Below are 25,499 nucleotides of genomic sequence, written 5' to 3' on the forward strand. Positions count from 1 at the left end.
GGAAAAGCATTCTGAATCCAGCTGGACTGATTGCACAAAAAGACGAATCTGTATGCTTCTCTTTAGCAGCTCAGCTATGGTACTGTACAATAATTAAATCCAGTTGTTAAAGATTTCTGGGCTGGAGCATAGTTCCTATATCCTGCCAATGTATTCGTAAGTGGCAGGAAGCTTCTCTCCTATTGAGCCAGTGGTGATTAAGTGTTTGCTCTTTCAAAGTTATATCTAATGAAATTCTTCAAAAGAAAAGAATGTACATCTTTAAGATATGCAACTCTAAGTTAATTTCATTTTAATTACTTCTAAAATTCTAAACAAAACCCAAGCAGATGTTTAAACACCAACAATTTTTCCAATGTTCCACATCACTAATGCATTATACTCTACTTAACCACAGTAGATGCAATCCACATATCATGGAAGTCAGAAAGAATTTCAGCATTGACTTTTAAAAGAAAGAGTGATGCCACTGAGTGATGCCTCTTCTTCAAAAGAAAGGGCACCCACTTTCCAAATCACACTTCTGTCCTGCAACAATTCTCAATACTGGTATCTACCTAACTTCCTCACTTAGTTGCTGTGATCAACTGAAGCAGCAATTGAAAAACTTGTCATGAAACACTTGAAGTTAGCCCTACAAAGGGGGGCAGAAAACCAGAACTCTTACTGCCTTTGTCTTGCACACGGCATTCATGTTCACTTATCACAAAGCAATATCATCTTTCAGCAAAGGCATCACTCAATTCCTTCAGATCCCTTATCCTTTTTTGTGTAGGACTGCTCAGTCAGTTACCCCCATTTCAGATTGTTCATTTGTTTTGTTTTCTTTCTTACGTGCAGTAAGTAGCACCTAACCTTTCTGAAGCTATTACTTTTCTAAAAACATTTCTATAACCCATCATAATTCCTTTGCAACATCTGCCAATCTGATGCCATTCATGAATTTTATCAAAACTCTGTTTCGTTAACCAACTCATTCTGGAAGATACTAGCACCATACCTGGGACATACCTTGAGCGGGTTGCAACAGGACTAGAAGAGAAGGAGTAGAAGAACACAGGAGAAAAAATATGACAAGCATAAGGAAAAAACATCAGACAAGCTAGTCTGGATTAACAAAAAAAAAAAAAAAAGAAAATAAATTTCTACTGCATTAGAAGCATTGTAAAGGAACCAAAGAAGGAAAAAAAACATGGGAATTAAATTTGTTTGGATGCTGGGGAGAGTTCTGAAAACTACTATCTGAAAAATAAAACTATCTGGACCAAAAAGCTTAAGATACAGGGATAAAAGGAACCAATGAGGAGTAAAATTGAGAAAGCAAAGGAAAGTGAACGTGAAACCAGAGTCAGGACACCTGAGGAAAACAAGATGAAAGAACTGTGATCACAACAGAACCTTGCTTTCTAGGGCCTGCAGAGATCCAGCATCCACGTCTTGCCCTTCCTCTTGTCAGTACATATATATGCCATTCACTGGTAAAGCATCTCATTTTTCCCGGGGTTAGACCAACCTCCATGCCATCAGTTCCTGTTATCTCAAACATCACTTTCAAGTAGAGTTTCTGAACCTGCTTCAGGCACTTACACAGGTTGCCAGATGGCAGAACAACAAAAGTGTATGCTTCCCACTTTGTTCATCACCTCCCCTTGCCACCAGCACCACCAAGAAACATGTATAATTAAGGATGAAAATCAAAGCCTTAATCAAGTATTAGGCAATGCCAGAACTAGGAGTGCATCTCTAAACTTTAATCACTCTGTGTATCAGTTCTCACTGAGCTATCCCAGTGCTCCCCAACTCTTTCAAGATTTCAGGCTTTTCCACTTACACGGTACTGCTGTCATCATGGAAGCAACTGGAAAGCCTGAAGTATTCCTAAGAAAGTACACAGGGATAAGATCTTGCAGAAGACATTTATCTCCTCATCTTTAGTGCCTGACAGTTTCCTTGATAAGCTTGTTATAACACAATTGAAAGTTTTCTTGAAAAAACTTGAAATAACTTTTATAGTTTGGCAGTTTCATATGCCAGTGAAGATTGTGTGAGAAAAGCAGTAGTAAAAGTATGTTTGCATAAATGTATATGCAGATGTAGCAATGTATTCACTCCTTAGAATTCTTCTATTTTAAGTTTTAGTTTTTAAATTAGCATATTTAGACCAAGCATATAAGAAGACCAAGCATATAAGAAGAATGAGAGAGCATGCAGAACAATACAATAACTTGCTCTGCCTCATTGAGAATGTCAGCTGACCTTACCCTGTATATCTGTATCATGTGCCCTTCTACAAAAATTTGTCAATTCACCCTGCAAAATAAATCATTCACTATGGGGCTGCCCTGTATTTAGCAGGCAGAGCTTCTCCAAAACAAGTACAAAAACTGTAAGCTAAATTCTTCTCCCTGTATGTTCACTACAACAACTAACCCCCCCCCAGCAACAACAAAAATAAATCCCAGAGTATGAGACAAGAAAACTTGAACGTTCATTTTTTCCCCTCCAATCAAACTACTTAAATTTTTCAAGCAGCCAGAAGCACATTAAGTATGTCATAGAACAACTGCAAATACATTAAATCTAAAGAGTAAATCCAAAAGGTAATGTTGCAACAGTCATAGCCTAAAGAGGGAGCTGAAGAATAGGAGGAGATTTCATTGAGCAAAATTATGTGCGCTTTGATAGCTCAAAGACAACATTTCAAACCTAAGCACAATGTGAAAGAGTTGTGATGAAATTAAATGGAGGAGGTGTCCTAGCTACAACTACTGATGAAGTATGATGAGTACAGAAAGAGACCAAAGCAGACAAAGTCACCCTGATATAGGTCCTGCTAGAGGAAAGAGAAACAGTATAGAAACTAAACAGAAACGCACTACATCTTTAAAATAATATATACAAACCAGACAATTTAACCGTCTAGATCGCACTGAGATTAGCAGTGAATCGCTTCAAGACCAGACAAAAATGCCACGTTCAAGGGAAGAGTTAACATGATCATGGACATGGAAAAAAGTAAGATTTACAACTGGCACAAAAGAAAGATCAGGACTGCAGCAATCTGGATCTGGAGAACACTTTTTTTTTCTTAATCTATACTTTTTTCAGAATATGATAGCAATTTCACCTGGTTAGGTCTTCCGTGAAGTTTGTGGCAAGTTATTTTTCTGTTTCATTTTTGCAGGACTTTAAAAATCTTCCTTTTTCAGATGTCCTGAGAACTTAACCCAGTACAAACAGAAGCCTAGTCTCATATGGGAAGCCCCCTTATACTGTATGAAACCAGTGTAATTCCCTAAATATTACTTTTATATTTAGCTCAATTCTTTAGCTCAGTCCGACAGATTGTATGATGCATCATGGATCAATTTGCCTTTGATCCAAAAGACACAGAGAAATATCAGAATTCTTTGTACTGAATGACCCACCTATTTTCTGACATCAGAACTGATGCTTTAAGAATAAAAAGTTGTTTAAAAATAATCATGAAAACTTTGAGTTTATAACAATATCAGAGGATATCAATCATGATAAATAAGGCTATTCTAAAAAAAAACATGAGCAGCAATGAGCTTAGAACATGTAAAAAAAATATATGGCCTTTGACAGGAAGGTCTCTAGACTCAAAATAGTCACTAATTTTTCAGCTACAGCTGCACATTAGCTCCTGTTTTTTGGAAAAAGCAACTGGTAAAGGAATTTGAAAACAAAAGGTGTTGAGAATGAATTCAAATAAGCAAATTCAGAACGTGACCTGCTGTAACTGTTCTACATATGAATTGAAGTGATTGTATCAAGGTACAAATAACTACAACCAAGAACACAGAGCTACAGGCTACATCCAGTACAAAGCTTCCACAGTAAGCAGCCAGGTTTCTGAAAGTTGACAGAGCTATTTTCTCCTCCACTTACCAACAAAAATGTTAGCAGCTAAAATTCTATGTAAATATAAGCAAGCCCAGTCATGTCACAGTGCCAGATAAATCACAATGCACCTACAAAATCAGGCTTCATGAAGAATTCAACAATGACTTCCCTAATGTTTGGATCACAATGAAATTATGTCATCCACAGAGAGCCACAGCCATTGAGAAGCAGAGAATCAGCAATGCATGTGCCTTAGGGAATTTTGGTGTCAGCTGGAAAAGCATCCAGAAATCAAGACCATTCTAGAATTAGACAGCTGAAGAGTGGGAGGGTTTAACTTTTTTTTCTTTAAATTAGTTTTGGATTTATACAATTAATATCTTTCTAAATCCAATTTTAAATAGTTAAAACCTCCTACCCACTTCAACTTATACTTATTATGTTTAACTCTTTCTCTAAATTTATGATGTCACCTACAAATAATTCTGTTCTTTGATAACTTTCACTAAAATGACTCCCATATTGTAGTTTATCTGAAGAAAAATTGACAAATTGAATCCTGTATTTCCCAACACAGGATCTCTTTTTGGCTGTTAAGTCTGATACTATTCAACAAGATAATGTATTACTCTTTTCAATTAGTATATACATAAATGCAATTTTCTATTCAAATCCTTCAAGCTTTTACCTGCAAAGGAAGCAACAACAATCACTTGGACAAAGCGTCCCCAAACAGAGTACTCATTATCACAGACAGTATCATTAACTTCAAGCTGATGTTGATGTCTTGTAATAGTGAACACAAGATCTAACAATCATTTCAAGCTTAGGTCCGCGAACCTGCAGTAACAACCTGGGTAACAACTGAATTTGTGTGATTAACCACTAGAGGGAGTTGCTGTCTCACACATTAAACCCCACTTGGTACATGATCAGCTTCGAAATGCAACTCCTCTGGAACTGAGGAGTAACAAACTACTACTACAGGTTAAACAAAATTTGATGTCCAGAAAGAAGCCAATAGAAAACTAGCATTAAAATGCTGTTATAAATGATGTAATGTTGCCTAAATAAAGAAAAAAAGAAAAGAAAAAAAGAAGAAAAAACAGTTATTTTAACTCCTCGATGAGATGTTCCCTCAATCCATTGTTAACTTAAAACAGTTTTGTCAATATACAGTCTTACAGAGCCTCCATTCTGGCTATGAACTGTAAATTTTACAGAAGTAAGCAATTTGTGTGCAAATAAGTGCAAAAATAGGAACTAATGGTATTTTACGTAGTTATTTCTCACATTACACCATGGTCAACATTCCTAGGATGTGGGAAAAAACAGTCTTCTATCTACAAAATTCAAACAACCAAGGCTGAGACCCCAAAGGTTCCTATTAGTGCTGGCAGGCAAGGGAGAAAAACAAAGACCCTTAAAAAGCATGACATACACAATTTCAATTCACTTTCTGCAATCTTTAACATTGCTTATCGATAACAGCATTATCTGTCAGACCATACACGAAGAGGCACTTTTGGAATCCTGAGATAAGAAGAAAACAAATTCTAATTCCCAAAGATAAATTATTATGGATAATATATTACGACACTGACTGCACCGCTGAGGCCCTTGGGCTGTTCAGAACATCTGATTATCAATTTCTACATATGAAATTTCTTGTTGAAAGGTCTGTTCTCTAATATACCTGATAAATCTGGCTTGGAGATTTGGAGTAAGAGCTCGAAATTGCAGAAAAATCCCCATCAGATAGTAGTATTTGAAGCTTAATGTCTATCTCATTTAGGTGGTGAAATTCCATCGGTTCAGGTGTGTACCCTTCTCCTGGTGCTAGCCAGACAGATTCATCATCCTATTGAAAGATAAGGAAAATATTTAATCCTCTTTCTCAAAGGAAGCAGACTTTAAAGGCAGTTATACATCAAGTGTATTTATTTTTCAAACAAACTGTACTTAAGAACAAAATGCAAGTTCTCATCTAGTTCAGTGTATAGCTGAACTCTGCCAGTATTCATGTATCAAGCACATCCAAAAGCAGATATGCAACAAACAACAAGAGGCATGCATTTTTCATTTTTAAAATAAAATTAAGCAACAACTTAAGTGGACTTAAAATATATACATATACTTCATTTTATTTTTCAGAAAGCACCTACACATCTACATGCATTCATTTATCTACATAAAATGCAATACCAAAAAGGGTGTTGTTTTAACCTAACACATTTCTGCAGTTATTTTACTTACTTCCACACAAGTCCAAAACCTGTGTCCTCACTGGCTGGCCACTCAGAAGCCTTGAAATAAAGTTGCTTAAAGCCAGCTGCCTCACCTCCATGCCAACTGGCCAAAGAGCAATCAGAGAGCTACCCAAGTTCCCCCCACCCATTCTTTGAAGGTTATACAACTCCTGTGATCAAGTTCTCTTTACACACAACAGAAGTACTTTGGACAGCTAACCCCCTTTACCTTAATGATGCATCTCACCCGCAGCCAAGTCAGTTAAACCTTTGAAACAGTTTCATGCCATGCCATGCTATGCCAGGCCCATCATAGCTTTCTCCCATGGATGCAAACTCCCCCCCTTGTTGCAGATACTGTATTTGCTCAACACAGCAGTCCCAGATCCCTTTTGAAGCAATAATTGCTTGCCAAAGTCTAACTTGTTCATAGATCCAGTGCTGTACAACAAGCATCACTTTCTGATGCCACTGACATGAATATCAATTTTAGAGATGGTGTGCTCCTTTGCAAGATAGCACAGAGGACAGAAATTAAGAGGAAATTGTCTGACAGAAGTAGATCCACCAGTCCTAAACCAGCAAACAAAGAACATGCTATAATCTCATGTTTTCTGTGCTAATATTAAAGCAGAAAAGCATAGCCCTCAGAAACCACACTAGAAACCACACTAGAACTGTCGACAAGCATCAACCTAAGACACTTCAGTTATGCCATGCATCTCTGCACTCCTTGTTTGCCCACACAAACAGTACCTCTTATGTTGGAAACACCATATTACACCTGAAGTCCAAGGGACTGAACAGAGAATGGAATAGGCTGCATAGCAAACTTGAGACAAAATATATTTATTAAAAAAAAAAAAAGACAAATGCAAGTCAACAGATATAAAAACAAGAAGTTCTCAACTACACTAAATAATGGTACATCTTGCCAAACTCCCCCAAACAATTTTCACCTCATAACGAAAGTCTGGCAGCAAACACAGATAGACATCCATTCTGGTACACACTCAATCATACTTGCACAGCAGCACAACCTAAAATTCATTTAAAAGTCCAAATAAAGTAGAACATAATACACTGCTGTCTATTGTCCTCTGAAGGAACTGGAAGCAACAGACTGCTGTGCAAGACAAAGAAGGAAACATAATCAGCAGCTATGTCTAAAACCACATCAATTTTCCATCTGACAAGGGATCAAAAAGAATCACCGAGTGGCTGAGGCTGGCAGGGTCCCCTGGAGCCCACCTGGTCCAAGCCCTGCTCAGGCAGGGCCACACAGAGCAGGGTGCCCAGGTGGCTTTTGGAGACCTTCAAGGAGGAGACTCCACAGCCTCTCTGAGCAACCTGTGCCAGTGGAAGAGAGGAAGCCTGAGAAAGCTTGGCCATCCTCATTACCCTAAAGCATGCTGGTTGCAAAGAGACAAAAACACACACCCCAAACTCCTATCGTAAATTACTTCTATTTTGGTTTTGTGAAACAAAAGCAGTTTCTCTATTGCTTTCTCATAGAAGTATGACGACGGATCTAGTAAGCCTGACCAAACATAACCCGATAGCAGAAGAGTCACCCAGAAACATCTCTAGGAGAAGTTTTCCAACTACCCAGCAGCCACTTTAATCCAGGGTTAAACAGACTTACATGTTCTCCTTTGCATTTTCAAGACAGCCACTGATTTGACATTTGTCTTGGAAAACATGCTTCTGTCCTGTCAATGTTTCCTATGTGTTAACTCAGAACAATATTTTTATAACAGCAGTCAGTGCTTATTACTATATAACATCTGAAACAACTTACACCCCTGCAGTTTTGACAATTATATAAGCCTGAAATATTTTAAATAGTCTTTTCTTTTTAAAGTAAGAAGTACTACTTCATTGGACTAGATTATCTTTGAAGGCCACATCCATCTGAACTATTCTATTCAGCTACGTGACATATTTAGTAATACAAGTCAAATGAAGTTATCTAATCCACATTACACTATACAGAAGAATTAATACAGCATACCCAGCTTTGCCTTGATGGACAACCTCCAAAAGCTAAAATATTTTAGCCAATGTAGTTGTACCAACGTTTTAAGAGTCAGAACAAAGTAACATGAAAGTGGCCACCAGTTGGACAGTTACCCGTGCCAGCTTGGAGCAGTCTAGATTACTCATTAGCTGATAATTTCCTTTGATCTTTGTTATAAAGCAGCCTTGGGAAATGAGTCACCCATAATATAATTCAAAAGCTGTAGAGAAAGAATCTTCCTCTAAGCTAGGCAGGTTTCAAGTAGCTAAGTATTATCCTTTCTTTTATTCTATTTTAGCAGTTGGTTTAGGAGCTATTTTCTTTAAAGGGATGGTCTAGTAGTGACTAGACTAACCCACTGTGGTGGTTTTACCCAGCTGGGCAGCCGAGCTCTACCACAACTGCTCCCTCCCCTTCCTCAAAGGAAAAGGGGGACAAAAGGGGAAACTTCTGCTCCATGCCTGGAGCACCTCCTGCCCTCCTTCTGCACTGACCTGGGGGTCTGCAGGGCTGGTTCTCACTCCTCACTCTCCCAGCTGCTGCTGTGCAGCAGCTGTTTGTTTTTTTTCCCCCCTTTCTTAAATCTGCTCTCACAGAGGTGCAAATGGCATCGCTTATGGCTTGGCTCTGGGCAGCAGAAGGGCCCTTTGGAGCTGGCTGGAGCTGGCCCTTATCTAACACAGGGCAGCTGCTGGACGCTTCTCATAGAGGCCACCCCTGCAGCCCGCTGCTAGCAAACCTTGCCACGTAAACCCAATACACTCAAACTACAACTGACAAAAACAGGAATTGTATCAAGAACATACAGCAACACACTTCTTCTGTAGTGCCCTATTTAATATTTGATATGAATAGTACATGCTCTATAAATACGTGCCCACAGAATAGTGCCACATGCTAAATACAAACTTTGGATAAATGTTGCACTTTTCCACTGCTGTGGTGCCTTAAGAACTAGTGCACAGAAAAGGCACATGTTGCTAGTCGGAACCTGTATCAGCTATTTGGAAAAAATACCTGTAAAGTTTGTGATTTCTAAATGCTGCCATTTATCAAACGAAAGACCATCTCTTTAAAAGAACTGAAGGGATGGTATTGTTAATCAAACACCAAGCAACCTTTCCAACAAGAGGAGAAAAACAACCAACCAAAACCAAGATAAATCAAAATCCACCCTTTCCCAACAGTTTCTTCCTATTCAAAGACTGGCAGGAGCACTGTTTCCATTGAAGATTTTGACCTTTACATGGGATTACAATGCCAAACCTGTTGCAAGCATATCTAATAAAGACCTTGAATCTCCTCCTGAATGCACCAACAAAAGAATAATTAAATAATGATCCACTGAGCTTTAACTTTGTTCTTCTAATACACAACAAATTAAAATGAAAATCAACTTTCCTGAACCTATAGATAACACTAAACCGAAGATGCATTTACACTGCATTTTTTAATGCTAAACTATGTCAGCTAAGTCAAATATCACTGATCATTAACTGATGAGCATCTTACACAGATAAATATGTCAGTTCTGCAAGCATGGTGTTCACATCCAGAAAAAAAAGTATGTGAATTTTCTATGTAAAGTGATGGAACAAAGGTCAGAGCAACAGGAAGACTGCTGCAATTTTATAGAAGTCAAAGTTTTTCTTCTCATTAATAGAAACACTGAATGTGGCTGATAGTTTTACACCTTTGTATACCAATAATCAGCAAAGGTTAAGTTCTCTGTGTTTCTGCTCTAGCTTATAATCTGTGAAAGAAGAGTTACTGTTAAAATACTGGGCATTCCTATCACCCATTTCATTCGATCTTCCTGTCTCCTGGACTCCTCAACTCACATTTGCTCCACAAAGCTCCAAAAATGCTGAAATACTGAATATTTACTAGTTTCCCTGGATGAAAGAGAAATGTGTTTTGGACCAGTGACCACATGAGCGTCAACCCAGAAGTCACACTGAAGTTGAGTAAATTGCAGATTTGTTTAACGCCACAAACCCTGGTAAGGTTAGTGCTCTGTATCCATAACCCGTTTGGACTCAGATGAAGAAAAGTCTGAGCTCACTTCTTTACCCCATATCCTGAAACTGTAATTTATAAAAATGGATTTTAGCCACATTTTGGAAAAGAGTAATTAAGAACAGCACCTCTTGGATGACTTTTAATCTTATCGGAAAATAAGAGTAAAACATGGAAAGACAAAAGAATACAATGCATCTGCTTGTTTGTGTCACATGCAAGTTGTTAGTTATCCTACTGAAAATTTAGCCCAGATAATTTCTGTTGTCTAAGTTAAACAGAAACTGGACCTAGGTTATATTTTGTTCATTCTACACAAAGTTCACATCTTTCTTCATAGGAACAGAGATTCAGTGTATACTGACATACTGTGACAAAATTCATAACATTACTATAGACTTGATGTACATTTTAACGTAAAAAAATTTAAAAGGTCACTTTTTTTTTTAAACAAAGCAAGGATTTTCCCAGCATTTCTTCTTATTTATTAAAATGCATTTATATTATTATATTATATATTATATATAAAGTATTATATCAAATTTACATAGTTTAAGGATGATCATACTACGAAAATACTTTAGAAAGTTTAATACCATATATATTTGAAAAATACCCTAGGCTTATATTATGATTCATTTTTCAAATCAAATTTTACATTCCCATAGCCTAGCAGCTTTATGATTACTTTTGTAACATAAGAAATGTTCCCCAACAACTCTATCACAGTGATTTTTCCCTCAAAGGAGTAATGAATAAAGGCTGTCTACTAGTATCTAGGAGATCAAAAGATTATTTGACATGCTCACATTACTGGGAATCATTTTGTGGCACACGGTCTCCTTCAAGCAGTGGTGGCTGGCATAATCACAATTTATTTTACTCTCCATAAGGAAAAGTATTTCTATTTACTTCAGCTCTTTCTATCCACTGCAGTATGTAGACGTGCACTGCTTGCTCGTTAACAGCATTACGTTAAAACACACATGTCCAATATTTAAGTAGGCTTTTGGCTTCTTTGTGTACTTTTCAGACAGACTGAGTTGGAAGCCACACAGTTATTTTTCCAGATGCACACACAAGCTTCATCAGTATATATTTCCACAATTGCTGCATCCTAAAATTCATGTTCTGATACAACTCTGAGTTTTGTGGTGCTGTTTGTTGTTGTTGTTTTTTGTTTGAAGTAGATGCTGGCCTTTCAGCATCTTTATGCAGCAACTTCACATTTTCTGCATAAGAAGTAGTCTCAGTGTGCTTCTAAGGCTTCTTCCATCCATGTCTAACTTTTTCTGAAACTTCTGCTGCTTATTTGAGGCCTGTGCACTTCCACTTGTTAGTAAAGTGAACAAAGAAGCCAAGGAAAATTCATTTTTGCAGACAAAACCAATTGGACTTGTTCGGTTTCTCTCCTATCTCAGATGGTTACTTCATGATAAGACTACAACAATAATCAAATTCAGATTTACAGTAAGCTAAATACACAAGGACAGTACAAATTAAAGTTCACATACCTCTAGATCTTGCAATTCACTTCCATCTTCTGTATCTTTCAATAGTTCGCTTAACCTTTTCCTTTCTCCTTCAAGCATAGCTATCTGTTTTCCTGAATCCTTTGCTAGCTGAAATATTTTGCAAACGAAAAGAAAAATAAAGCCTTTAGAACTCCATTAGCTCAAACAGTATCAAAATAAATTTTTTGAACTCTGTGAAATTAACATCCAAAATTTGTTTATTCTCATAATACAAATTATCACTCTGACAGGTAATAAATTGATAATCTTATACTAGTCATTGACAAAGATATGGATGGAGGGGGCGGCATTGGATGAAAAGAAATCATTAGAGACATAGAAAAGAAAGCATGAAAGTCAAGGCTTCCATTTTCTGACATGTCTTCTATTACATGCTCAGGCACAAACAGAACAATTCAACTTCCAGTACTCTTCAGCAAGTATGCAAAAGCAGTATTATGCCTACCCTAGAAACATGATCATCCAAGATGAGAACTATTTTATACAGTACTCTGCCATAAACATCAATTTTTAATAGTAAGATTTTTTTTCATTTACTCCTAATTAGCTTTTCATGTCCCTGATAAAGAAATCCATGTCTCCAGAAATGCTTATATACTATTTTTCAGTTAACATTTAATAACATATTAATGATTGTTGGTTTAATGCTTACCTCAACATTCTTTTTAATGAAATCCTGATTGTTTTTACTTTTATTCTGTGCTTTTTCTGCTTGATGAAATTCATTTGTTTCTATTTCACTTGGATAATCTGAAATTTGAGGAGAAAAAGTTGCTAAGTTATGATCATTCCTTTTCTGATTCAGTCAGAGCTGTAATTACAGTAAGTCCATTAAAATTTTTAACCAACTTGTAAAGTGGATAGACAACCTTTTGATATGCTGTTTTCATTATCTATATAACTTATATAGCTATATTTAAAAGAGATAACTATCATCAAAAACTAGTCCATTTTTAAGCTTTTATTATCTGAGATCATACAACATTGGGAAGGCTAAAATGCCTTTGGATTTCTGACCTCAAAAATGTTAAACATGGCTGCTTTAAAAGCCATAGCATTCCTTCGAACCCTATCATTGTTTCAGTTTTATCATCAGTACAAAACCAGACAGTAATTTTTGGGAAACCACAAAATGATTTGGAGTCATACCAAGTACTTTTTTTTTTTTTTTTTTTTTTAAAGAAAACAGCTGAAGAACAGATGATATATGTGATATTATTACAACACAGCTTATAAAACAAATTCTGTTTAAAAATAAAACTCAACATCAACTTGTACTCGAACAAACAGCCACATACGTTCTTTGTAACAATTAAATCTACATCATAATTAAATGATGTTCTGACAACATTTCACGTAAGTTTCTTTTTCTATCCATCATATAATTATGGGCACAAATTCAGTAATTCAGAGACTTGTACTAGTTTTAAGAAAACAATTCTTTCACGACCACCAAATAACACCAAATATTTATCATATTAAATAATATGACTAAGCAAATACAATACCTTAGTGCCACAAACTACTTGAGAAGTATGCACCGTACTTCTCCGAAAAGTAGAAAATTAAGAAATGGAGTGTGGTATTCCATCTACAAAAATAACTTCAATTTAGCATGCTGGATTATAGAAGATAAGCCATAACACAGGTTCTAGCAGCTCACTCTTTTACAGTTTACATGGAAATAATTTTTTTCAGACTGAAGGCAAACCCCCAAAGACATAAAATTAATTCAGCGTAACCTTTTACACTCTATGGACAAGAAGTTATACAATATTCTCAGTGATCAGACTGACTTTCAAATGGCAAGTACATCCTAATGGACTTAGGTGTGGGACATGATCAAGAACACAATCGTTTACTGAAGGCAACCCAAACTACCTTTAACTTTGCCAGGTGAGATCTTAAATCTGTCAAGGAATTGGATCATACAAGAATAAGAACAGTTAAAACATGCAGTCACATTCTGTAAAGTGAAGAGATGCTGCTGCCATCAGTGGTCCAGCCTTGAGGAACACCTGTTTACAAAGTCTTTGTCATCTCAGCCATTCACCAGTAAGGCCCTTCTGTTTACAAAGAATGGGAGATGACAAGAAAATAAAGAATTGCAGATGACAGCAATGGCAGCTGAAGCCATTCTTCTTATGTCACAACACATGTGAGAAGTTACTCAACCACACATATTTGAATTTCAAATAGGGAAAGAACAGAGGCACAAAAGCGCAGTTCTGCAGTTCTATTTATTTTGAAGTATTGGACACTCCACACTACCACCGGCATTTGATACCTCTAAGTAGTGCACGAAAACAAGTAATATCTAAAATAATCAGTATAGATGTTTGATTTTTGCCAGAAAGTACTTAATACATGACAGCATTGCAGCCTCTACAATAATCGGCATAACAAAATATAAAATTAGTTGTCTGAAGATTTAGGTTTGCCACAACATCCATAAAATTTCTCCTGAAAACAAAAAAATTACAGAACAGTTGAAACTGTATACAACACCACTCTTCATTGTTAGATGATTTCTTGAATGTAAGCTAATGTAGGAATGATTACCGTACCTTAGATTAACAGCAAACACAAGTTTTTCAAAAATTTCCAAGAAAAAAGTGGCATATTATACAATGAATGTTACACACCTTATCATTTTACAACAAAAAACATTATAACTTGGGAGCAAAAGTTTTCTAAGCATCTTGAGTAAAATGCTTAGTTTAAGTCCCAAATAAAACTCTTCTATTTTATCATTTGTGGGGAAAAAAAAAAAAGAATCATTGCCATTTCACTAAAAAGCCTTAATTTTTCTGATGGTTTGGCTTAACTACAAAAGCCTAGTCTTCATTACCCAGTCATTGTACGCGATGTTTTACCAGATAATAAAGCTTACCTTTATTATGTTGGATTTTATGGCAGTCATAATCTTCTGGATTAATTTGTGTGTGAAATACCGAAGTACATATTTCATCTTCTTTAACATGGAAGGGATCTGCAAAGAAAGTCTTTAGTAAAATTTAATTAAAATGTATTTAAAGAAAACCTAGTTTCATGCATATCATGCTATAAAATTTTACACAAGAAAGTTTCAAAAATTTACTTGGATAAATTATAAAATCACTACATTCTTCAAGAAATAAAAAGGAAATAAAAGTGTAAAGCATGTCTCATGAGTAACAACATGTAACAGAAGAAATATGTTATTTTATATGCTTGTGTTTTTAGCAACTAGTGAATCTACATACCACACATACATGACAAGTAATTACGTAGTAGAAAATAGGTCATTACGTTCAAAAGCCTCCACAGACACCATGTGCTTAGTCACCTTGAGTTTTAAATGGGAATAAAGTACCCAGATTTTCACAGCTGGTGTCTCTCCCTCTACATGAGTTATTTGACTTCCAAGAGGCTTAGGTCAAGGGTATAGTCTAGGAAAAGAGAGTGTTCAAAGACACCCAGCATGCATGAGTTGTTTCAATTACTCAAGAAAATAAAAAAAAAAGTCATGGTACAAACATATATCAGCAGAAAACATAAGGGTATTAACCTACAATCTATAAACTTAGCACATACAGAAAAGGACTCACATTGAAAAGAACCATATATACCACATATGACAAATACGCTTTTCAATTAAAAAATAACCAGTATCCTGTATTAATTAAGTTTAATGGACTGACAGTATGATTTTGTTACACAGAGCACAGGAGATGAATTTAAGGCTATTTAAGTAATTCCTAATTTACATGTCTGCTATGAGTGAGTCAGAGGGGTTTAGTGCCTGAGCAGCTGGGACGCATTTGTCATTAATGATTTTGTACCCAAAACTTGTGTTTGATCTCACAGCCATATTAAAAGCTATAATTAAATGGCTCCTTTATATAATTTATTTAAAATAGTTCTTTAACAAATTAAAACTCTAAAAGCAAAATATATTAATTGCATCCATTTCAGTATCAATCAGGGCAACTATCAGGTCTGGAAGTCATTGGCAGACATTTAAAAAAATAAGTAAATAAAAACCGAAAAGCACAAGCATGTAACAGAAAATTCAAGGCAAAGATCAGATTAGAGGACGAATGTAAATCTAAAGTAAGTAGAGCGTTGTAAATACAGTACACCATGACACACATGATCTCTGCATCAAGGTGTTATCTTTAAAATAAAAGAGGAATCAAAGAATTATACATATATTTATATATACTATAAATATAATATATTTATACATATATATCTCCTTGCCTGCCTGTTTTTTTTGGTTGGGTGGGTGGTTGGTGTGGTTGTTTGCTATATGCTGACATCTAGTGGAGATTTTTTAAATATCAACCTTAACTTAAATCCTGTTTTTCCATTAGTAAGCCAAACTTAGCACAGAAACATTACCTTGCAGTAGTTTTATTGATGTGTTTTGACCACACATTACTACACGCAAGTTGAAATTTTTGCTTAGAAATATCCATTCAATCCTCTAATCCTTGTTCTCTCCCCAGCAAGGAAAAAGGTAGGTTGTACCACAATCCTGTTTCCTTTCAATTCTTTTCCTTCAACCAAGAAACCGTTTCAGCCAAGATGTACAGATGAAGGACAGGATGAAAAATGTGTATGATTGACATGTCTTTGAGATCTCCAGCACCAAGAGAGAATACTCAAACAACAAATTTTTGAAAACCACTCTCAAGCAGTTTTGACACTGTTTCTTGACAAATCCAGTCAGTTTTTGTTCGCACCACTCCCTAGTGGAGACATCATGAGCAAGATGCCTACAGGATACTTCTTTTCCAGTTTCTCCTCCAGTTAGAGTACAGGCACAGAAAGAAAGAAATAATTTTAAAATAGGCAATAGTTTTATTTTTCCAGGTCCCTAGGAGCGTGTGTATCCTCTGCACATTCTTGAAGAAAACTACCAATAATTCAGAATACACTTCAATTATTTGCTATAGAACTTCAACAGAATCATGCCCTTCTGACTCAATAGAGAAAACATGAAAACATATCTAAATAGTCTTTAACTTTTTTCTTTCTCTATTCTATCTGTACTTTTACATAGATATGCACTGTAATTTTGATCAGACTTTTTTGTTATGCACCTTATTCCACATTTCTCTATATCATTAACTATTTGTTTACCTTTGACTTAAAGAACTCAGTCCTTCCTTAGTCACTTGTCTACTTCTAATACAGCTATAGAATTTTCTTGCTGTTTTAAATTCTACTTAAGAAGGAAGGCATTTTATTTAGTCTGCCTGCTTTTATTTTAAGAGAAGAGACTAAAATGCAAACATAGATTCTTATCAGTGTTTTTATTTCCGCTTTGAATATTTTTGTCTTCATATCACTATGAAACTCAAAAGTTATCTTATCTGACTTTCTGGTGTTTCCTTTCTTAAAGTAGTTTGAGAACATGTCTAACAGTTTCATTTTTTAAAACTGCTATCTATTCTAAACTTCCTTTCCCAGAATTCTCAGGAAAAAAAAAAAAAAAAAAAGGAAAAGTAGATTTTTAAAAGTTCATAGTTCATATCCTATCTTTCCTTAGAATCACACTGTATTATTTGATGATCCTTTTCGTTCAAATTCTCTATCATGATCAGAATCTTAACATCTCTTAGAAGTGAATGTAATATAATGTAATCAGTATCAATGTATGTAAACGACCCACACTCCTTTTGCTTTTCTTTGGACCTCATTTCAAATACCTTGGCTTTGCATGCACCTTCCTGTATTATTTTTCAACACATAACTGATTAGTTAGTATCACCAGTTGGTCCCACTCTTTTGGTTCTTCTGTTAACAGTTCCTAAAAAGGCTCAGGTTTTCCCTAACTCTGGTACTGTAATATAATCAGATCCTTACAATGGCATCAACATTGCTTCCTGCTCACTCTTAATCGTATTCCCACATGAAAATTGTCTCCAAAATACATGTGTGGCCAGGCTCACATTGTCAGAGCTTCTTAACAACTTTTTAGGCCTAATATTTTTTAACTGACTGCCTTTCCTACATGAAGTACTCCAGCCTTGCAAACTCTCTCGCTAAGACCACCAATAACCACCATCAGAAATTTTGTCATTTTGTTTACAAAATCGATTCTGATTTCTTTTCTTATTGCCCAGATGTTCCAAGATGGTAAAGACATCCAAATCTTTCAGCAGGTTTCTGCTCTGTGTTTTCCCTGTATCTGCTATTATCACTTTAATTTACCAGTGTTCTCAGTCAGGCATCCTTTCTGAAATCATCTTTGTTGGCCATCAACTTGAAAAAAGCAAGTTTTACTTATCTTAAATTTTTACCTTTCTTGAGTAGCCAGTTCTTTGGAAAAAAAAAAAAAAAAAAAACAAGCAACAATAACAACAACAAAATCTAAGAGAAATCATCATAGAGCACAACTTTGAGTTCTGTGAGAATGCAAAAATGATTTCATTTTTCAAGTAGTCCCTTGATATGTTTTTACATTTTTTATTCTAAAAGTTTGAAAGCTTTATTTTAATATTATCCAACAAAAATATGAATATTAAGAAAATACAGAATTAGATCAGGGTCTTTATTTCTTTCCTACTTACCAGCTGTATCCTGCCACGATGAGATCAAAGTTAAGAAAAGTTTTGTGTTTTCTATCTCTTCATGGCTTCCAGTGGTATTGTCAGACTATTTAAAATAAATAAAGCATAAATATACAGTTACTAGCATAAGTTTACTTTGAAGTTGCTGCAAAATACTCTATCTGCTTATCAGACCTAACAAACTTCAGACCCTATCCAAAAATTCCTTGTTCAGTGGCAACATTTCCTTACTGCTTTGTTTTAGTTTTACAGCTACTTGAACATCTCCTAGAGTTACGACAAAGGCATGGCGGAACTTCAAAGCCTCTGTTATGCATTGGCTCTTTCATGAAGACATTTCACAAGGCAGAGAGCTTCCGTAATGGATTTGTCTCTCAATCCAAATCCACTGAAGTTACGAGATGCACCCAAACCAATGCAATCACATCTTTTTAACAACATAAATTTATATTCATGAAAAGTATAAAATAATCTAGTTTCAGAGGAAAAACTAAATCTCACGTTTCACGGCTTGAGATGACAACTGCTAAAGGCTGTGATAGGAATAACGTAAAGAAATTCACACTGTAGCATTGTCATGCCTTCTTCAGGGGGCATCTCTAACTGCTTCAATGAGAAAAAGTACTGAAATGGATGGGCCTAAAAATGGTCACACTAGAGCAGAATAAACACTCTTAGCTCTGGGTTCATGCCATATCATAACCTGCAAGTAACGAGCTCAAGCATAAGACTCTGTGCTTGTAAACCATACCCAGGCAGCTGTATACTTGACTATTGGTCATACCAATTTCTAAGGTTCGTGTCCCTGTTTTAAAGCCTACCTAGCCAATATATATCAAAAGTTACTCAAAGTTACTTTTCAGTAATCCATTTCTTCACTTCAATCAGTCAATCCTTAGTTATTTTATAAAACAATGTGCCCGTGAAATGAGATCATTCTGTAAGACAGTAGTCTAGGATACATTATTTACAAAATAAGCAGTGTAATTCTAACCTGAAGTTCTTCCCAGAGCTTTGTTCTCATTTCTTTGCCATGTTTTTTAATTGTGCTTTCCTTAAAACGTTTTTTTGCCAGTATTGCATCAAGCTTTTTCATTTTCCTTATGGCTGCTTGAATCTGAGGATCTCCTTCTGTCTCTTCAGAATCTTCTAACTTGGAAGAGTTTGCTGTAGATTAGATTTTATATTGCTAGCTTGACACATATCAACTTAAAAAAAATAGAAAAAACAGTACAAGTAATTTGACAACAACTACAGACAGAAGTACAATTATTCTCAAGCATGTGTGCACTATTTTCATTTCTAGACCTGTTTGAAGCAGGGAGAAACATGAAAGTCTGTAAAAGAACGCTGAACAAAACTTTTAGTTGGAGCAGTTGGATATTGGGCAGTGGGGTGGGCAATCCATTTGGGGTAACTGCTTCATATATAATAGAAGAGTGACAACATCTCCACAGTATCAGCAATAATGACCAACAAAATAAGCTTACAACTCAAAACTTTTTTTTTTCCTGAGGCTGACTACTAGAATACACATTGAAATGTCTTTCATTAAAGTGAACAACTGTGGGGTTAAGAGAGACCCTCCGATACCTCTACCTTTAAATGTTATACAAGGTTTATTCTCGACAGATCTCGACCAAAGCAGATTCTGATACTGGTTCTGGAAAAATGTAGCTTTTAAAAATAAAAATGGTAAAACATTATAGAAACTACCATTATTTAATTGACATGGATTTTTGTGTTGTCACTTCTTTTTCCTAAATATTAAGATTTCAATTTCTTACCACTTTTAGCCTTTCCCCTTTGTATAGCACTCGCATGCTATAGCACCCTCATTTCTACTGGAACTTAGCTTCCATGGCAAGAGTAGAGGAAACATTTGTGGCGCTGTCCCTACCTCCACAGACTTTCAAATTGTGGAGTCCTGCAATATCTTTTTATTTTCTAATGTTTAGAGGTCAAAAGATTTACACAACCATTGATCCCAAGCATTTACTGTGATGCATTAGTCTACTTTGTGGCAAAAAAAATAATAATCAATTATTTCAACTGTCTTGAACCCTGCAGAAGGATTTGGGCCTCAACTACCGAGTAATGATACGAAGTTGAGTTCTAGCCAATTTCTGTTCCAAAGAAATGAACACTGCGTGAGATGAACAACTAGACAGAACCACCACTGGATTCTGCCTTATTAGACTGACCAACCTACATAAAACCTAAATACTAACATATCATTAAATAAATATTCTTTAATGAAATAATATTTAAATAAATAATTCATCCAACACCTCTTGAATATCAGAAAGCATATACATTTTCAAGGAGCATTAACAAGAAAAGGAAAAAACATTGATTTATTGCACCATACACTTTATACACCTGAAAAGTAATACCCTCTTTTGCATTACTTATTTTTTCTTGGGAAGGTTCACAGAATTTTGAAGTCTGTGTTTCAGCGCTATCATCTCCAGAATCTGAATTAGAGACACATCCTGAAAAACACAGGAAAAAAGCCTTTCACAATAATATAGATGTGAAATAAACTTTTTGACATGTTAACAACTAAGAGAACAAAATATTTTTTGTCATTTCGGGAACACCACAGAGCCTGTACTGAGAGTGGATTACTCTCAGATTTTTCAAAATTGGATTACTCTCTAAAAAATGGTACATACTAGTACACCAGTGCTCATGTTAGAAATCATGGGATTTCTTTTGACCTCAGTTCTGTCATGAAAGCTATCTAAGCTTAAAGAAGACCTTGAAACTTTCTCCTTCACGTACTGACCTTCACTTCTCTATTTTTAAATAAGCAGAAGCTCTGGAAAGCTAGTTTATTAGCATTTATAGAACGCCAAAAGAATTCCAAGTGAAGCACTTCGACAAGTGATTTCATTACAATGAGATATCATACATTTGTATTTAAAGTCTGTTATTAGTATCAACATTGTTCAGTTGTTAAATACTAAAACTTACAAAAATCATTTCCCTTTATTTGGACTGATGGACCATTATTAGAATTTAAAGTTTCTCACAAATGGTCATGATCTTTGAAAAGCTGGATAAAAGCACCTTACTGAAAATGCTTTCTAACATGGTTCCATAAAACAAGTGCAGAAGATTTCTCCTGATTTTCTAGGCCATCACCAAGGTGCAGGTCACAGCTTTGACGCCACAAGGCATATGCTGTGTAATCACACTTCTTACCACTGTATTTCAAAGATGGGTTCAAAATAGTGAAAAGAAGTGAAGGCATGAATTTTGACACCACCATCTTCCTCCTCTTTCTTTTCTGGAGTTTTACTTGTTTACATTCTCTTTGCCCTCCACCAATAGAATTTTACCCACACTATACTGACACGATGTTTGGTCTAGCCACACCACAAGAAAGTGTTAGTCATTCCCGCACCTGACTCATTGGGATTCAGCACACGCTTCTGAAAAAAGAAGGACACACTCTCCACTGAGGTTTGCTGATCTGTTCTTACTTCCTTAGTATCAGATTGCCTTCTGCCATCCCCTTTGTTTTTTTCTGGAGAGCAGTCTTCTAAATTTCTTTGATGACTACCACCCAGACTGACAGGTGAATCAACCTATGAAATGTAAATTAGTTAATATCACACAGATATAAATCTGTAGGGCTGGGAGGATAATCACAGATAATCACAACAATCACATACTATTACAGAGGCTAATAGTGCTTCAACATAAGACTGCAAAATACCTCTTAAATAAAATAACAGTTTTCAGATCTGATATCTGATATTCAGTGTTCTGACACACTAATGAGTCTGTTTTCTCAGGCTCATAATTTCACAGACTGCCGGAGTTGGGATTGTCACACTAGGAAGGACTTCTGAAGATGTACGCCATTTCTGCTACAGCAGAGTACAGCCAACCAGTCTGTGTGTACAACAGCCTCGACCATTTCCTGACACGGGGTGCTCTGCACCAGGTTGCATCCTCATCTCTTGCTCATACCACAGTTTTTTCTAGAGCCTTTGAAGGGCTGAAATGCTTATGCCTAAGTCATCAGTTTCGAGAGACAGCAATTTTCATGCAATTACCTATGATGGTTATGTCAGAACTTGGATTCAAAGTTACCTCACAGTAGCCTTAATACCTGACTGTGAACCTACAAAAAATATATTTTTTTAACATCTTTAAGAAGAATTTAGGTATGATCCCATTCTACAGACAGGTGAACAGTACAGCACTACTAGACGAACCTAAATCTCAGATTCTCAAGTCCCAGTTCCTACAACCTAACAACTGTATTACATAACCCCATTCCCAAAATTAAGTTAAACCCTGATATTAGTTTTTTTCAAAGGATGGACAAAACACCTTCCTTCGAATAGAATTTTAGAATTTGTCAAACTCCTGGAGCTCGCCTATATTTCTTGGAATACTATTAATTTAAAAAAAAAAAAACACTTTAAATAGAATTTATTTAATAATCTGATTAAGTATTAAAATGAATACAACCAAGTTTTCCAGGTGGTAATGCTGAACAGACCTTTCTGCAGCAAACATAAAAGATTCCAACTTGGAAAAACTGAATTAAACATTATTCCGTACATGCATAAGGAGCAGCCCGAATTCATGAAGTTTCACATAACTCCTTAGCACATTGACGGGCCCCAGAACTGTATGCAATGCTAAAAGAGCAGAATCTTATTTCTTTGGCATTCTGCTAAGAAAGCACAAAGTTTCAAAGCAGCTGAAGGTGAAAACAATTACCTTTGGCAAACATGGCTCTGGTGTTAATAACTCCATAGATGCACTTAAAGATCTACAATTAGCGTAAGCTCTTGAGCTAGATGCAGGCCTTGAAATTTTATCCAAGCTCCCCCTTGTAATATCCATTGTAATCTAAAACTGAAGAAAAAATAACAGTAATAAAAACACCTTCCAAACTACCAGTTTATTAATAAAGCAAGAACACGAGCCCATTTCTGATGTAGATTAAACAAGTTTCAAATCCTTTCTGGCAATTCAATATTGAGAGGTCTGTCTAGTACAGATTAGCTTGCTACTCAAGCAGACAGTTTTTACACATAGACAAATATATACCCACATCACCAAGCTAATTAAAGGATTTGAGTGTGCTTACTGACAGTGATCTTCAGATTGCATGAACCTGAGAAGTACTTGCACACCTGGCATGAGGAAGTGCCACAGCTTATTTTGTTTCGTGCTCAGTGCTTCTAAACAGGGGGAGCTCCCAAACCCAAAAGACCATATTCCCCGTCCCCTTTCAATTTTGCTTTTAAACAACAGACATAGAATCATTGCATCATTAAGGTTGGAAGACACCTCCAAGATCATCTGGTCCAACCATCCCCTTACCACCAATATCACCCACTAAACCATGTCCCTAAGCACCACCTCCAGCCTTTCCCTGAACACCCCCAGGGACGGTGACTCCGCCACCTCCCTGGGCAACCTGTTCCAATGCCTGACTGCTCTTCCTGAGAAGAAATGTCTCCTCATTTCCAACCTGAACCTTCCCTGGTGCAACTTGAGGCCATTCCCTCTAGTCCTATCACTGGTTATCTGCGAGAAGAGGCTGACCCCCAGCTCCTCACAGCTTCCTTTCAGGTAGCTGTAGAGTGCAATGAGGTCTCCCCTGAGCCTCCTCTTGTCCAGACTGAACAACCCCAGTCCCCTCAGCCGCTCCTCACAGGACTTGCGCTCCTGGCCCTTCCCCAGCTTCGCAGCCCCTCTGGACGCGCTGCGAACTGACGGGAGTTCGGAAATTGACGGGAATGAGGCACCTGAGGAGCACTGGCAGCTTTCCCAGTGCCGAGGTAAAGACAGCAGTGCCTGTTGAGACGAAGCTTACATGCACCGAGCCCGGCCACGGAAAGGTGGACGGACGGACGGACTGACTGACTGACTAACGGACAGACGGGCAGATGGGCGCAGAGGCCCCCGCCCGGGCAGGCCCCGGCCCTACGCGTTACACGGCCGGCGGCGCCGTTGCCATGACGATCCCCCCCCCCCCAGTCACCAGCTGAGCCGGCCTCTCGCGAGAGGCTGGCTTGGAGCGGGCGGAACCACTGTCGGGGCGGGAGGGGTCGGGGGGGCCGCTCCTTGCTTCCTGCGGGCTGCCCGGGGACGCGGTCCTGTCAGCGGCCTGGGGGGTTGAGGGAAGGCTGGCCGTGGTGCTGAGGCGGATGGTGGTGGCAGGGGGTGTTGGACCAGGTGGTCTCGGAGGTCTTTTCCAACCCTAACGATTCAATGAGGGGATTAATTGCAGCGTTCTGATCAGCCTGTAAATAGCAGAGACCGCTACCAGCCCCTGCAACTTCATTTTGCATGTGTCTGTGTTTAAAGTCAGGTTTCCGTCGGCAGCAACAATTTACAAGAAACGTTTTGAAGGAACAAACTGCACCACGCTCAAAGTAAGGTTTTGACTGGCAAACATTTCTGCCAGAATAATCTCTGATTTCCTGGGGACATGGATTTGTGGTCTGCAGTAAGCTCTTGTTGACATTCAGTGCACAACAGACGTTTTACTGCCCCGTTACGGGAATTGGCCTTATCTTCCTGGCATTTTTTTCTGGCATTTAGTGCAGTAATACAATAGCCTTTATCATTATGTGGTAAAGACAGAGAATACTCCAGCAGTGTGTTTTAGCCTCCTACGTGAGCATGCTAAGCTCCAGGTATATGTATCCGACTTTTATTTTTTCTGGAAGGAATGGGCTATTGTTTTTGTTTTCATGTGTTCATACCTTTGTTAAGAATACATTCTCCTCTCCACGTGGTTTGTCTGTGGAGAACACTTGGAAAGGAAGCAATAATTAAGTACGGAACACCACAGGGGACAGCGCGTCTCAACATTCAGCAGTCTCACAATAACGTGACATCTTTAACCAGTTTTAACGTTAACATTTTTGTCCTTCCATCTTCTGTATTCTGTGGCCTTGGGTTGAAATTTCTGAACTTTTCTCATCTACAATGCTTAGGAAAAGAAAAAAGAAAAAAAAAAGGTTGTTTCTAATGGCAGTTGAAATTCCAGGAGTTGTACATCCCTAGGGATAAACTTGAGAGCAATCCAACCTGAGACCCCTCGAAGCGCCGACGATGCTGCTTTCCTGAGGTGCCTGCCCTGCAACTGAAATGAGCTCAGCAGGGCTGTAACGTACCAGTCAGGACACAGCAGTCTTCAGTCCTCTACTCAGAGGTGAATTTTTGTAGAGATTATTAAATATTAAAGAATTTTGAACATTAC

General features: G+C 37.1%; 1 protein-coding gene across 3 annotated transcripts in view; it reads right to left on the reverse strand.

Annotated features, from left to right (window-relative positions):
- FSIP1 (fibrous sheath interacting protein 1) overlaps nt 1-24,242 on the reverse strand; it is a 90,753-nt gene extending 66,511 nt beyond the window's left edge. For 2 of the 3 annotated variants that reach the window (XM_050710941.1, XM_035539889.2), the window contains exons 1-10: nt 24,037-24,242; nt 23,000-23,137; nt 21,666-21,849; nt 20,665-20,748; nt 19,248-19,420; nt 18,254-18,338; nt 14,584-14,682; nt 12,343-12,440; nt 11,670-11,777; nt 5,564-5,728 (exon numbers count right to left, since the gene is read on the reverse strand). In XM_050710941.1, the coding sequence (XP_050566898.1) occupies nt 5,564-5,728; nt 11,670-11,777; nt 12,343-12,440; nt 14,584-14,682; nt 18,254-18,338; nt 19,248-19,420; nt 20,665-20,748; nt 21,666-21,849; nt 23,000-23,125 (1,122 nt within the window). In that variant the 5' untranslated portion in view covers nt 23,126-23,137; nt 24,037-24,242. The remainder of the gene's footprint in view (nt 1-5,563; nt 5,729-11,669; nt 11,778-12,342; nt 12,441-14,583; nt 14,683-18,253; nt 18,339-19,247; nt 19,421-20,664; nt 20,749-21,665; nt 21,850-22,999; nt 23,138-24,036) is intronic. The other variant, XM_050710940.1, reaches the window with a different exon arrangement.
- Between the last annotated feature and the right edge of the window lie 1,257 nt (nt 24,243-25,499).

The sequence above is a fragment of the Cygnus atratus genome, chromosome 5 (genome assembly GCF_013377495.2).
Source record: "Cygnus atratus isolate AKBS03 ecotype Queensland, Australia chromosome 5, CAtr_DNAZoo_HiC_assembly, whole genome shotgun sequence".
Lineage (NCBI taxonomy): Eukaryota > Metazoa > Chordata > Aves > Anseriformes > Anatidae > Cygnus > Cygnus atratus.